We start from the raw sequence: 16100 nt of genomic DNA, 5'->3' as shown, positions 1-16100 counted from the left end.
ACGTGTGTGTGTGTGTGTGTGTGTGTGTGTGTGGGGGGGGATTGTGTGTGTGTGTCCTGAGACATTGTGTGTGTGTGTGTGCACGTGTGTCAGCAGGTAGCCTGGCGTTTCAGAATGTTGGGCCAGTAACCGGTAGGTTGCTGGTTCGATTCCCAGAGACGACTGTCACGCCCTGACCATAGTTTACTTTGTATTTTCTATGTTTTGATTGGTCAGGGTGTGATCTGAGTGGGCATTCTATGTTTCATGTCTTGTTTGTCTATTTCTATGTTCAGCCTGATATGGTTCTCAGTCAGAGGCAGGTGTTCGTCATTGTCTCTGATTGGGAACCATATTTAGGTAGCCTGGGGTTCACTGTGTGTTTGTGGGTGATTGTTCCTGTCTATGTGTTTTTCACCAGATAGGCTGTTTTAGGTTTTCGTTACGTTCATCACGTTCTTTATTTTGTAGTGTTTGCATTGATTCGTGGTTTACGTTTGTTCATTAAAACATGGATCGCAATCTACACGCTGCATTTTGGTCCGACTCTCCTTCTCATATAGAAAACCGTTACAGAATCACCCACCACCAACGGACCAAGCAGCGTGTCAACAGGCAGGAGCAGCGCGAGGAGAAGCGCAATAAGGATTTCTGGACATGGGAGGAAATCCTCGACGGGAGAGGACCCTGGGCTAAACCAGGGGAGTGTAGCCGCACTAAGGTGCAGCGGGAGAAGAAACAACAGGAACAGCCCAAGGAGGAGTACAGTATGGAGTATACTACTTGGGAGGAGATCGACAGGTGGGCGGCCGACCCAGGGAGAGTGCCGGAGCCCGCCTGGGATTCGCTGGAGCAGTGCGAGGAAGGTTACCGTAGAATGGAGGTGGTGAAAGCAGAGAGGCGCTGGTATGAGAAGGCAGCACGGCGACGCGGATGGAAGCCTGAGAGGCAGCCCCAAAAATTTCTTGGGGGGGGGCTAACAGGGAGTATGGCTATGCCAGGTAGGAGACCTGGGCAGACTCCCTGTGCTTACCGGGGGGCTAGAGAGACCGGACAGGCACCGTGTTATGCAGTGGTGCGCACGGTGTCTCCAGTGCGGGTGCATAGCCCGGTGCGGTATATTCCAGCTCCGCGTGTCTGCCGGGCTAGATTGAGCGTCGAGCCTAATGCCATGAAGCCGGCTCTACGCAGCTGGTCCCCAGTGCGTCTCCTTGGGCCGGTTTACATGGCACCAGCCTTGCGCTCGGTGTCTCCGGTTCGCCTGCATAGTCCAGTGCGGGCTATTCCACCTCGCCGCACTGGCAGGGCGACCGTGAGTATTCAACCAGGTAAGGTTGGGCAGGCTCGGTGCTCAAGAGCTCCAGTGCGCCTGCACGGTCCGGTTTTTCCAGTACCACCTCCACACCCCAGTCCTCCGGTAGCAGCTCCCCGCACCAGGCTTCCTGTGCGTGTCCTCGGCCCAGTACCACCAGTGCCAGCACCACGCATCAGGCCTATAGTGCGCCTCGCCTGTCCAGCGCTGTCGGAGCCCTCCTCCTCTCCAGCGCTGTCGGAGTCTCCCGCCTGTTTAGCGCTGTTAGAGCCTTCCTTCTCTTCAGCGCTGTCGGAGTCTCCCGCCTGTTTAGCGCTGTTAGAGCCTTCCTTCTCTACAGCGCTGCCGGAGTCTCCCGCCTGTTCAGAACTGCCAGTTAGCATAGAGCTGCCAGTTAGCTTAGAGCTGCCAGTTAGCAAGGAGCTGCCAGTCTGCAAGGAGCTGCCAGTCTGCAAGGAGCTGCCAGTCTGCATAGAGCTGCCAGTCTGCATGGAGCTGCCAGTCTGCAAGGAGCCGCCAGAGCTGCCAGTCTGCAGGATGCCGCCAAAGCTGCCAGTCTGCAAGGAGCCGCCAGAGCTGCCAGTCTGCAAGGAGCCGCCAGAGCTGCCAGTTAGCATGGAGCAGCCAGGGCCGCCAGTCAGCATGGAGCAGCCAGGGCCGCCAGTCAGCATGGAGCAGCCAGGGCCGCCAGTCAGCATGGAGCAGCCAGGGCCGCCAGTCAGCATGGAGCAGCCAGTCAGCATGGAGCAGCCAGTCAGCATGGAGCAGCCAGAGCAGCCAGTCAGCATGGAGCAGCCAGAGCTGCCAGTCAGCATGGAGCAGCCAGTCAGCATGGAGCAGCCAGAGCTGCCAGTCAGCATGGAGCAGCCAGTCAGCATGGAGCAGCCAGAGCTACCAGTCATCATGGAGCAGCCAGAGCAGTCTGCCAGCATGGAGCAGCCAGAGCTGTCAGTCAGCATGGAGCAGCCAGAGCAGCCAGTCTGTGTCGACCAGTCTCTTCCAGATCTGCCAGTCGTCCAGACTCTTCCAGATCTGCCAGTCGTCCAGACTCTTCCAGATCTGCCAGTCGTCCAGACTCTTCCAGATCTGCCAGTCGTCCAGACTCTTCCAGATCTGCCCGTCGACCAGACTCTTCCAGATCTGCCCGTCGTCCAGACTCTTCCAGATCTGCCAGTCGTCCAGACTCTTCCAGATCTGCCAGTCGTCCAGACTCTTCCAGATCTGCCAGTCGTCCAGACTCTTCCAGATCTGCCAGTCGTCCAGACTCTTCCAGATCTGCCAGTCGACCAGACTCTTCCAGATCTGCCAGTCGACCAGACTCTTCCAGATCTGCCAGTCGACCAGACTCTTCCAGATCTGCCAGTCGTCCAGATTCTCCCAGATCTGCCAGTCGTCCAGATTCTCCCAGATCTGCCAGTCGTCCAGATTCTCCCAGATCTGCCAGTCGTCCAGATTCTCCCAGATCCGCCAGTCAGCCAGGATCTTCCGGAAACGCCAGTCAGCCAGGATCTTCCGGATCCGCCAGTCAGCCAGGATCTTCCGGATCCGCCAGTCAGCCAGGATCTTCCGGATCCGCCAGTCAGCCAGGATCTTCCAGAACCGCCAGCCAGCCAGGATCTGCCGGATCTAACCACCTGCCTGAGCTTCCTCTCAGTGCTGAGCTTCTTCTCAGTGCTGAGCTTCCTCTCAGGGCTGAGCTACCCATCTGTCCCGAGTTACCTCTGTCCCGAGCTGTCCCTCTGTCCCATGTTATCATTGTGGTGGGTAACCTATTTAGGGACGTTTAGGAGGGGGATTAAAACTGTCATGGAGTGGGGTCCACGTCCAGCGCCAGAGCCGCCACCGCGGACAGATGCCCACCCAGACCCTCCCCTATAGGTTCAGGTTTTGCGGCCGGAGTCCGCACCTTGGGGGGGGGGTACTGTCACGCCCTGACCATAGTTTACTTTGTATTTTCTATGTTTTGATTGGTCAGGGTGTGATCTGAGTGGGCATTCTATGTTTCATGTCTTGTTTGTCTATTTCTATGTTCAGCCTGATATGGTTCTCAGTCAGAGGCAGGTGTTCGTCATTGTCTCTGATTGGGAACCATATTTAGGTAGCCTGGGGTTCACTGTGTGTTTGTGGGTGATTGTTCCTGTCTATGTGTTTTTCACCAGATAGGCTGTTTTAGGTTTTCGTTACGTTCATCACGTTCTTTATTTTGTAGTGTTTGCATTGATTCGTGGTTTACGTTTGTTCATTAAAACATGGATCGCAATCTACACGCTGCATTTTGGTCCGACTCTCCTTCTCATATAGAAAACCGTTACAACGACAAGGTGAAAAATCTGTTGATGTGCCCTTGAGCAAGGCACTTGACCCTAATTGCTCTGTATAAAGGCGTCTCCTAAATGACTTAAATGTATTGCTGAGACAGTGTGTGCGTGTTCAGTCTCTCACCCTTGACTTCTCCTCCAGCCTGGTCATCATGACAATAGTGTTGGTCCTCTGCTCCCACACCATCCTCCAGAAGTCACTCAGGGTTTCAGGAAGCGGGCCCTGTGTAGCGATGTAGTCGTTCTGCTTCCTGTAGCCGTCTATGTAGTTAGCGTTGATGTAGTCGCTACCTGGCACTCCTGTAGCACGGTGAAGGAAGGCAGTGTTTGGAAACATTAAGGTTGCATCCCAAATGGCTCCCTATATAGTGCACTTATTTTGACCCCCGCCCATAGCGCAATGGCACTCCATCACTTCTTCCCAAATGGCACTATCTCCTATAGTGCGCTACTTTTGACCAGGGCCCATAGGGCTCTGGCCAAAAGAAGTGTGCTATAAACAGGGGATAGGGTGCTATTTGGGATGTCACCTAGCAGGCGGGCAGGTTTTCAACACGGTATCAACACCCCCTTCACAGCATGAAACAGCTCCACTCAGCACAACACATTAGAGAAGAAAGACACATCCACAACCAGTAGGATGCAATGACATTTATATCACTGACTGACTCCAAACTGAGACAGACGGACAGTGAGGGAGAAAGCATTGTCACACCTGGGGATTGGGTTGAGAGATATATTGTTGTGACATGTCTTTGCAGTGGGTAGGAGCTTACTGTCTGCAGACTTGGCTTTGGATATTCTTTATTGAGACAGCCTCACTTAGTTAATACCATCACAATACCTCCCACCACCCCTCCCTAAAAAGCAAAACATCACCTAAAAAACGTTTTATTGACAGGTGCTCACTTATTTCATAACACATTACCTCCCCGCATCCAGTTATTAAAAAGCGAAAACACTTCACAACAACAACAACAAATCCACCAAACATACCGTCGACGGAGGTGAGGATGACCCTGGAGTGGTCGTAGGCGATGACATTTGCATAGCGGTTCTTTGGCTTGTTTACTTCCAGGTTAGAGTGTTCCCACGTGAACTGCTGTCCAGGGTCTACGGACTGATGAAGGGGGGATGGAGTGAGAGAGTGCAAGGGAGAGAGAAGGGAGAGAGAGAGAAGGGGAGAAAGAAAGAAGGACAGGGGGAAGGAGAGAGAGATAGAGAGAGGAGGAAGAAGAGACACATTGTAATTTTTCCTGTCATATTTCTCAAAACTCAATAGCCTTGCAGTGTTTTGTGAGGAAAGTAGGTTCGGTATGTTTAATTCTAAAGGATGATGGAGGCACCAGAACATTCCCCATCCTTTTCAATGTCTGTTCTGTAATAAAAGCAGCCCTATGTGATCCCACAGCACTCTTCCTTCCCCCCCGGGCTGTTTGAATTAATTAAATCACCTCTCCGTCGTGGCTCTACCATCTCTGGGCCACCTAATTGTCACGTTCTGACCTCTATTTCTGTTGTTTTGTATTTATTTAGTATGGTCAGGGCGTGAGTTGGGTGGGCAGTCTATGTTTGTTTTTCTATGTTTTGGGGCATTTCTATGTTTTCGGCCTAGTATGGTTCTCAATCAGAGGCAGGTGTCATTAGTTGTCTCTGATTGAGAATCATACTTAGGTAGCCTGGGTTTCACTGTGTGTTGGTGGGTGATTGTTCCTGTCACTGTGTTTGTTGTCACAGGATAGGACTGTTTTGCGTTTTCACATTTCTTGTTTTTGTTAGTTTGTTCATGTGTAGTGATTTATTAAAACATGAATAACCACCACGCTGCGCTTTGGTCCGCTTCTCTTCCTCCTACAGACGAACGCCCTTACACTAATGGCCAAGGAGAGCTTTGCTGATGAAATCAAGATGTCATGGAGGTGAACAGAGCAGAAACAACCTCTATCAGTGTTCTTGAATCTACCCAGCCTGAGGTCACGACCTCCAAGCCCTTCCACACAGAGAGGGGAGATCACTCAGGATGAATATAACACCGTGGTCGAACCACAAACCTAGGAAATAGGAAATATCTATGCTGTAACAAGCTAGTACAAATCAGATGTCCAGAGACCATTGAAAGAAGTTGAAACAATATTTACTGGTGGAACGATGTCGTATAGAGTACAGTACAAATACATACAGTATATAGAAGTAGTCTACACTACAATATGTGACACAGTGAGGGAGAGCTGAACATATGGTAGGCAGGGCATGGGTAAGCCACGGCTACGCAGGTTGATGATTCATCTGAGCCCTGTATCGATCCCTGGCACTGGACAAAGGCTCTGGTCCAACTAAATAATGACAGACACTACATTGTTATTCATTATTGACCATTCTGTTCTGATCACTGATCTCACATCATACTGAAAAACAAATACATACGCTCTCCCCCAACCGCATCACTGTCTCGCCTCTCTCTTTCACCTTCTCGGTCTCTCTCCTTATCCCCTCTCTGTCTTGCCCTCTTTCTCCCTCTCCTCTCCCTCCTCTCCCGCTGCCTCTCTTCTTCGCTCACACACACACAAAGGAAAAGGCTGCACATTCTGGTTGTTTCCTCCTGACTGAATGGCTGGCTGAGAAGGCATGTGGGACCCGTCTGTCTGCTCATATCAATGACAATGGTGAGAGAGGTTGAGCGCACATCTTATTTAACAGCCTGTTAGGCAAAGCTTTTGCTGCGTTGCTCTGACAAACAACACACATTATTGCTAATGCGCCCAGTGGATGTGAATATCAGTTACCGTGGATGCCACTGCAATCACGCTCTCTCCCCGACACCGCCGCATTTCCATCCCTCTTAGAAACAAAAACAGGCACCCACAAAACAAAAGCCCAGAGGGCCGCCACCATGTGTACCTCCGTGAGGAAGAGATACCATGCTAACGCTTGGCACAAGAGGCTGAATTTACATAGGCGAGGAAAATTGACTTTGACATTTGAAGAGCCCTTAGCTTGTTTTCCACTAGCTGTGTGTGTGCGTGTGTGTGTGTGTGTGTGTTTTCCACAAGCTGCATCCTAAACCAGCAGCACGGTGATGCTTCAAGAATAGCTCCTGTATTTCAGCTGATATCAAATCCTGTCAAGACACTTCATACAGTAACTGACTGTGGCCCAAATGGCCCAATATTATTCCATATATAGTGCACTAGCTTTGACTAGAGAACTACGGACCCTGGTCAAAAGTAGTGCACGACATAATGAACAGGGTACCGTTTGTGGCATACACTACTTATATTGTGTCTTTTGTGATGCTTAAAATACTTCTATATTGCTGCTTCAGTTAGCAAGGTGTACTATTCTGTGTCCATAACAAATACATGTTTTATTTAAACAGCTTCTCTAAGGAGGGTGATAATACATTGCAGGATCATAATTAGCTATTTCCCTGCTAACATGCACAAACACTCCACCCACACGTGCACTGATACAGTACAAACATGCTTACACACACACACACGTACACACACACACACAAACACTGTTAGGAGTGTGTATTGGAGGCGAGGTCAGGTGCAGGAGAGCAGAGTGTAGTGAACAGGCACACTTTATTCCAGTCAAATAACAGCACAAAGTAACATAAAATGTGTCCAAAACACGGAACATAGACAAAAAGGTAATGCGCTAACAATATCCACAATATCAAAATATACGTAACACAAACAATCCTACACACAAACATGGGGAACAGAGGAATAAATACATTTGATTTGATTGGGGAATGAAAACCAGGTGTGCAGGGAACAAGACAAAACAAATGGATACATGAAAAATGGAGCGGCGATGGCTAGAAAGCCGGTGACGTCGACCGCCGAACACCGCCCGATCAAGGAGAGGAAGTCGTGACGCACGCACGCACGCGCACACACACACACACACACACACACACACACACACACACACACACGCACACACACACTATGGCTGACAGTGTCTGGCCGAGTGGCTGAAAGACATTGTTTGCTGTCTTTATCAGACTTAAGTAATTTCAACAGTAAATTACTGTAGAATGCACAGTAAAATACCTTAAATGTTTATTACAGAATTAATGATGGTGCATTGTGGGAAACTGTTGTGGGCTGCGAAAGAGTCTCTGGGACATTAACATATTTAAGGCTTGCCTTGTAAGAGGCTATATTTGTTGCACCAGTGAGTGAGAAACCGTACAGAATACACTAATATATATTCTATTTCAAGAATTTTATAAACCTTGTCCTGAAAACCTACAGTATATTACTGGCCAAATGTTGCCAGAAATGTTACTGTAATTCAGAATACTGTACCATACTGCCTTTTGGAGCTCCAAAAGCATTTTAAACATGAGTGAGAGTATGATATTGTTTCTGACCCATTAACATATTTTGAGGTTTGTCTTGAAAGAGACTCTACATTTGTTGCACCCGTTAGTGAGAATGCTGTACAAAATTAACTGATATGTGGTAGTAGTTCTGTAAGAACTTAATTTATCTAGGGAGCAGATCAGAGTGGGAGCAAGTCTCAAACCTTTAATGGTTGAGTGGCTAGCCATGTCATTTTCATCTGTTTTGCCATGTAATCACTATGAGTTTCGTAGTGATGGGAAACCGAGGCTTTCTGAAGGCTTTGGCGCTTTCATCAAATTGTGCTAAAAAACGGTTAAATACTCTAAGCTTCATTATCTGTTCACATTGCACATTAGTGACATCTGCTGGTCAGAAATAAATAGCAGCATTCGATTATCACAGGTATTCTTTCTCTGTTTCAGTCATAATATCATGGTCGTTGGCTTAAGTAGCCTATAATCAGTTGGAATACCAGGTTTGCATCTTACATCATGCTTCCATTTTTTTGCCTTCAAGTTGACTATTTTTCAGAAACTGAATCTATGGCAATGTTTACGATGCTTAAGACAGAAGCTTATACTAAATAATGCAAATTGTTTTAACAGAAATGCAGAAAGAACAATTTTCTAAATAGTGTGCCTTCAACAGGACTCAAACGCATAACCCCACATCAGTGAATGTTCCATTGTTCCCTACTCTACCTGCTAAGCTACCGGTCAGGTGAAAAATATTTTGTACAAAATCATAAATATATAGAAATATACTGTCCAGTCAGTGTTTGAAAGCAGCTTGGAATCGAAAAAACCCCCCACTGGAACCAGGGTGAAATCAGTAGAATCTCACATTTTGCAACACATGGTTTGAAAAAGTATGTGATCAAACTAAGCTTCGTACATCATTGATTACATACTTCTGATAAAATGATACACGCATCGGTACACTGCTTCGAAGTTAGCTTCTTAGCGATTTCAACTCATGCCTTAGATCTCTGGTATCAAGCATAACATCTCTACAGGTTGGAAGCGTTTGTTAACAGTTACAGAAACATTTTTACTTGCTGTAAGGACAAGTGCACCCGCTAAATGACCAAAATGTACACGTTTAAATGAAAACTTGCAAAGAACACTGGGTAATATGTCACTGGGTATTTACAGTAATATGCTGTAATTGTAATTGGTACTGTTACTTAAATTACAGTAACATTTTTGGTTCCATAAAATGGTTTTCAGTAGCTGTTACTGTAAAATGAATTACAGTAACTTACTGGCCAATTGCTGCCAGTAAGTTTCTGTACATTTTACAATAAATGTTGACATAAATAACATCACATCCAGGCCCTCGTTGAATCAGAGGCGTATTCTGGAGTCGGGAGACAGGTGCATCTCAGGTTGCCTCCCAAATGGTAACTTATTGTGAGTCATGGTCCAAAGTAGTGCACTGAATAGGGAATAGGGTCCCATTTGGGGTGCATACTCTGTTGTATCTATGATAAATACAGCAAATAATGTCTTTCAGCCACTCGGCCAGACACTGTCAGGCATAGTGTGTGTGTGTGTGTGTGTGTGTGTGTGTGTGTGTGTGTGTCAACGCGTAAGCGTGCTGTAATTTATGTCAGCTGTCGACAGATCCACCGAGGGAAAAGCAGACACATGGGCTATAACAGTAGATCGAACGCACTAGACATGTTAAACAGACCTATTGTTTGCTATAACTGAAGAAAAAAGCATTTCCCATTCTTTTTCAGATGATATCCTAATCTAGCGAGGCACATTAGGAGGTGATTGTGTCTGGTGAACAGCCTGATTAATACCTGCTGTCACTCCCCAGCGTACATTACCAGACAAGTCCTCTCATAAATTGTTTGCAAATTCCCAATCCTAAACTGTCATCTCTGCGTGAATCGGCGCTCCCTGAACATATGGTGTTGCTTCCTTCCTCTGTGTCAGCAAAAGGCATCAGTCCCCACTACTGAGGAAACGTTTGAGTTGGACAGCATGTGCCAAACAGAGTAAGGCACAATCAACTAACAACTGTAATTGTTTTCACCTGTCTGAATACAGCTCAGGCAAGGAGAATGAAGGATTCCTTAATGAGAGTCTTGGACTAGTGCAAGGCAACACTCACCACTCAGTAGCAGGCAGTGATCATGAATCACTCATCGTATGCTTATGAAGAAAGGTGTGTGTGTGTGTGTGTGTGTGTGTGTGTGTGTGTGTGTGTGTGGTGCCCATATAAACCAGAGTGAGAATTTTAGCTCAGACTTTTTACTAGCTATTTGCATAATTCTACTTAATTCTACCTAATAACAAAGTGGGGGAAGGGGGGTTCAAGCTTAAAGTACAGAATATTACTGTATTTTGTGTGGATACAGCATTCTCACTCAAGAGTGCAACAAATATAGCCTCAAATGCAAGTCTTAAAATACATTAATAAGCCAGACTCTTTCCCAGCCCACAACATTTTCCCACAATGCACAATCATTAAATCTGTAAAAAGACATTTAAGGTATTTTATTGTGCGTTCTACAGTGTTTTACTGTTGAAATTACAGAAAAGTCTTACAGTGTGTGTGTGTGTGTGTGTACGCATGGTTGTGTGCGCTTGTCGTTGTTGTTTATGGAACCTGTCTACAGATCCACCGAGGGAAAAACAGCCACACAGGCAATGCAGTGAATCGAACGCACAAGACATGTTAAACAGACCTATCATTTGCTATAACTGAACTATGCAGTGGTATTCAAAAAGCGTCTCCCATTCTTTTTCCCGATGATATCCTAATCTAGCGAGGCACATTAGGAGGTGATTGTGTCTGGTGAACAGCCTGATTAATACCTTTCGTCACTCCCCAGCGTACATTACACAGCCAAGCCCTCTCATAAATTGTTTGCAAAGTCCCAATCCTAAATGTGTCATCTCTGCGTGACTCGACGCTCCCTGAACATATGGTGTGGCTTCCTTCCTCTGTGTCAGCAAAAGGCATCAGTCCCCACTTCTGAGGAAACGTTTGAGTTGGACAGCATGTGCCAAACAGAGTAAGGCACAATCAACCAACAACTGCCATTGTTTTCACCTGTCTGAATACAGCGCAGGCAGGGAGAGACTGGCGCAAGGCAGCACTCACCACTCAGTAGCTGGCAGTGATCATGAATCACTAATCGTAGGCAATTAAGAAGAAAGGTGTATGTGTTGCCCATACAAACCAGAGTGAGAATTTTAGCTCAGACTTTTTACTAACTATTTGCATAATTCTACCTAATTGCTAAGTTCACCCTTTAAAATGACAACAGTTGACAAAGTCTGGGCTTCTTTCCCAACCCTCACCACTGAAACATAATTGAAACAGTATGCATAACCTATTAAAGACATTAAAGACACTCTGACGGTACTCTGACGACTACTACACTTTGAGTGGTCATGACCGTATTAGAATTATACTTATACAAATGTGTGTGTTAGAGACCAATCACAGACTCCCGCTCTATTCCAAACGGCAGAACAAAGTGTGTGTGTAGATGAGCAATGTTCCAAATAGGCCTAGCTTGTGCATCACTATCACAAACTATCACCAGAGAGGAAGAGGTGAAGCGCGAGGATAACCTCTGTCCAAAATCTGCCCCTGCCAGATAAGCAGATCTTTTTGCATGTAAGTCGATGAGAGAGTGTCAAATTACATGATGCTTATGTGATCAAATAGCATAATGTCTAGGTTGTTACAAATGCACTCTTATAAGTGGACACACGTGCCATTCTGCAACTTAGTTGTGCTTGTTGTTCACACAAGTATCTGCTCTCTCACTGGCTAGAATGGTCCCACCTGATCTTGTCTCCTGCTGCCTGCCTTCCATATTTTAGGACATGTATTTTCATTGTTAGAGCGGTTACTTGAACATCTTGTCAATATAATAGATAATCTTAGCTATCACGAGCCAACAAGAGTGAAGAAATTCGAGGCAGAGACATAAAGACACCATAGAGACACCCCCAAAAAAAATCTGATTGGGGAAGGCCCACTCTGGTCTGCTTATTGAGCAAAACATCTCACTGGCATCTCACTGGCTCAGCATAATAGAATCCGCCCTATGGTTGCGTTGCGTTCCCCTGCCGAGACGTTCTATGCATCAACCAATGGTTGCGTGCCACGTCATCGACTGTGTCATCGACCACGAAAGGGTTCTACCTGGAACCAAAAAATGTTCTTCAAAGGGTCATGGGGACAGCCGAAGAACCCTTTTAGTTCCTAAATAGCACCTTTTTTTTCTAAGAGTGTAGTGATAAAGACAGCCAGTGGTTGCAGGGCAGTGTGTGAGCCATAATCAAAGTGTCAAGCTAATCCGTTGAGAGAGACTATAGATCTAGAGACTACAGAGACTACAGAGACTACAGTATATGAGCGAACTGAGTTGTAGACAGCCAGTGGTGATCAGCAGGGCAGAGTAGTTACCTCATACTCCTGTGAGAAGCGGAGTCCGTCGTTGGCCTTAAGTCGCTCGATGTGGTTAGCCAGATCAGTGGTGGAGATGAAAGGGTGCTCCATCATCCCTGAAGGAGTGAGAAAGAATGTTACCTATTTACAGCGGTACATAAAACTTTCCTTAAGCTATGGATGAAAAGTACAACACAGTGTGATATATGGACGCACACACACTTGCAGCAGGTTGACGTTTATTGGGATGAGAGTGGTGCTGGAGGCAGAACTGAGCGATTTCTGCTAGATGTGCCAGCTGCAAAATCAAAATTGGCTATATTGTAAACATTTATGAAAACAAAATGTGCTTTTTGATCCTAATTTAAGGTTAGGGTTAGGCATTAGGGTTAGCAGTGTGGTTAAGGTTAATGTTATGTTTAAAATCAGATGTTGTGACTTTGTGGCTGTGCAAGCTAGTGACCGTTCTGCAGAGCTGCCTCCAGAACAGCATTCATGACGAAAAAGCTAACCTGCACACATGCATGCACACAACAGACATACACACACTGAATGTGAGATATGCAACCAGTGAACTGATGCAAGTGTGATGACAAAGCACAGAGCTCATTGAGAGAGGTGATATGGAAAGAAGTGTGTGGAGAGAGAGAGAGAGAGAGAGAGAGAGAGAGAGCGAGAGAGAGAGCGAGAGAGAGAGGGGATGTTCAGAGCATCATGCTTTAACAACAGGTCACTTTCCAATTTTCCATGAAATGGTAATTGCAAACTATCCCTTGCTATAGCTACATAAGACCAACATCTTAATACATTAGTAATGATATTGTCACAAAGCAAAACAATACTTTAGAAAATATACCATATACAGTGCCTTGCAAAAGTATTCGGCCCCCTTGAACTTTGCGACCTTTTGCCACATTTCAGGCTTCAAACATAAAGATATAAAACTGTATTTTTTTGTGAAGAATCAACAACAAGTGGGGCACAATCATGAAGTGGAACGACATTTATTGTATATTTCAAACTTTTTAACAAATCAAAAACTGAAAAATTGGGCGTGCAAAATTATTCAGCCCCCTTAAGTTAATACTTTGTAGCGCCACCTTTTGCTGCGATTACAGCTGTAAGTCGCTTGGGGTATGTCTCTATCAGTTTTGCACATCGAGAGACTGAATTTTTTTCCCATTCCTCCTTGCAAAACAGCTCGAGCTCAGTGAGGTTGGATGGAGAGCATTTGTGAACAGCAGTTTTCAGTTCTTTCCACAGATTCTCGATTGGATTCAGGTCTGGACTTTGACTTGGCCATTCTAACACCTGGATATGTTTATTATTGAACCATTCCATTGTAGATTTTGCTTTATGTTTTGGATCATTGTTTTGTTGGAAGACAAATCTCCGTCCCAGTCTCAGGTCTTTTGCAGACTCCATCAGGTTTTCTTCCAGAATGGTCCTGTATTTGGCTCCATCCATCTTCCCATCAATTTTAACCATCTTCCCTGTCCCTGCTGAAGAAAAGCAGGCCCAAACCATGATGCTGCCACCACCATGTTTGACAGTGGGGATGGTGTGTTCAGCTGTGTTGCTTTTACGCCAAACATAACGTTTTGCATTGTTGCCAAAAAGTTCAATTTTGGTTTCATCTGACCAGAGCACCTTCTTCCACATGTTCGGTGTGTCTCCCAGGTGGCTTGTGGCAAACTTTAAACAACACTTTTTATGGATATCTTTAAGAAATGGCTTTCTTCTTGCCACTCTTCCATAAAGGCCAGATTTGTGCAATATACGACTGATTGTTGTCCTATGGACAGAGTCTCCCACCTCAGCTGTAGATCTCTGCAGTTCATCCAGAGTGATCATGGGCCTCTTGGCTGCATCTCTGATCAGTCTTCTCCTTGTATGAGCTGAAAGTTTAGAGGGACGGCCAGGTCTTGGTAGATTTGCAGTGGTCTGATACTCCTTCCATTTCAATATTATCGCTTGCACAGTGCTCCTTGGGATGTTTAAAGCTTGGGAAATCTTTTTGTATCCAAATCCGGCTTTAAACTTCTTCACAACAGTATCTCGGGCCTGCCTGGTGTGTTCCTTGTTCTTCATGATGCCCAATTTTTCAGTTTTTGATTTGTTAAAAAAGTTTGAAATATCCAATAAATGTTGTTCCACTTCATGATTGTGTCCCACTTGTTGTTGATTCTTCACAAAAAAATACAGTTTTATATCTTTATGTTTGAAGCCTGAAATGGGGCAAAAGGTCGCAAAGTTCAAGGGGGCCGAATACTTTCGCAAGGCACTGTACATTTGCTACCAGGTGATATATAGCTATTGATCCTGAAACAAATGATGCTGAAATTGTAACCTCAAAGTGCGGGACTTATAAACAGAACACATACAGGTACAGTATATCATCTTTTTCAGCGGTAAAAGAGCTCAGGGATTGATGCAGGAACAATCTTTCATCTCTGCTTGTCCTCAAAGCAATAGCAAATGGAGTATCCTCCAAAATGACAGGACAGACCGAGACACAGACACCACTAAACAACAAACACATTCACAAATGTCTCAAACATATAATGTTGATTCAAATAATAAATGAATTATATCATTGTCAATAGAGGCTCTATGCATATTACTGTGTTCTTATCTTATTGGCTTATTATTAAAGACCCTAAGCTCTGACCTCTAAACCCTGACTCTCTTCTATAACCCCTGACCTCCCACAAACAGCCATCCAATCAAACACTCTGGATAGTTCTCAGCCAGCGGTGACAGGTAGCAGTTCTGAGGCCAGCCTGTCGAAAGGAAGTGACACAGCTAGTGGGGATGAGGGGGGTGGGAGTGCAGTGGAAGGGGGTGGGAGGATCCAGCCGACTGAGCTACAAATCAGATGATCACAGAGAAGGTGCAGCTAGCATGGAGCCGAGATGAGATGGCCTTAGTGGGTGACATACAGAAATCAGCAGTGGAGGATGAATAGAGAGGGTGGAGGTGGGTGTTCTTGGAGGAGGGGGGGGGGGGGGGGGGGGTGTTCCAACTCAGCTCCCAAAGTAGCACCATCACAACACTTGCTGTCGGTTTTGGTGCAACAGTCACTGACTACATGTACTAACTACTGTATGTACAGATCAGGATCAGTTCTAACACTAATAAGTAATTGATGGGTAGTTATAATTGTCCTATTACAGCTCAGACTGTGCCTCAGGGGGAGTTGAGATATGCAAGAAAAAAAATCACATTTCCAATTTACACATACATATAATCCACACTTGTACATGTGTGAATTGGAAATGTGTTTTTTTTGCATATTCCAACTCCCCCTGAAGCACAGTCTGAGCTGTGATTGTGCTACTGAGAGAACTGATGCAGAGTGACTCAGAGATCAGAGAGAGAGAGAGAGAGAGAGATCAGAGAGAGAGCGAGAGAGAGATCAGAGAGAGAGCGAGAGAGAGAGAGAGATCACAGAGAGATCAGAGAGAGAGAGAGAGAGAGAGAGAGAAGGAAAGAGGATATGCTCAAATAGGTAGAAAACACAGGAGGAATGAAAACTAACTTGGAGTGTTCGGACAACTGAGGGCACTGGAACCTGTGGGGAGAAGATGGGGGAGGTCGGTGTGTCATACTCAACAGCCAAAACCAGAGGGATCATTCATGTTAAAGGGGGAAGAGAGGAAAAGGAGGGGAGAAGAGGGTAAAGAAGGATTAGGAGAGAGATAAAGG

The 16100-nt window shown here is 45.9% G+C and overlaps 1 protein-coding gene across 5 annotated transcripts in view; it reads right to left on the bottom strand.

The window, feature by feature from the left end:
- LOC110521733 (receptor-type tyrosine-protein phosphatase F) overlaps positions 1-16100 on the bottom strand; it is a 345140-nt gene that overhangs the window by 12839 nt on the left and 316201 nt on the right. For 3 of the 5 annotated variants that reach the window (XM_036968462.2, XM_090231901.1, XM_036968469.2), the window contains 4 exons: positions 15934-15966; positions 12411-12508; positions 4606-4729; positions 3734-3909 (listed from right to left, as the gene is read on the bottom strand). In XM_036968462.2, coding sequence (XP_036824357.2) covers positions 3734-3909; positions 4606-4729; positions 12411-12508; positions 15934-15966 — 431 coding nt within the window. The remainder of the gene's footprint in view (positions 1-3733; positions 3910-4605; positions 4730-12410; positions 12509-15933; positions 15967-16100) is intronic. The other 2 variants (XM_036968467.2, XM_036968468.2) reach the window with 1 other exon arrangement.

The sequence above is a fragment of the Oncorhynchus mykiss genome, chromosome 4 (assembly GCF_057628025.1).
Source record: "Oncorhynchus mykiss isolate SJ-2025 chromosome 4, ASM5762802v1, whole genome shotgun sequence".
NCBI classification, from domain to species: domain Eukaryota; kingdom Metazoa; phylum Chordata; class Actinopteri; order Salmoniformes; family Salmonidae; genus Oncorhynchus; species Oncorhynchus mykiss.
This window is presented reverse-complemented; position numbering and strand designations above follow the sequence as displayed.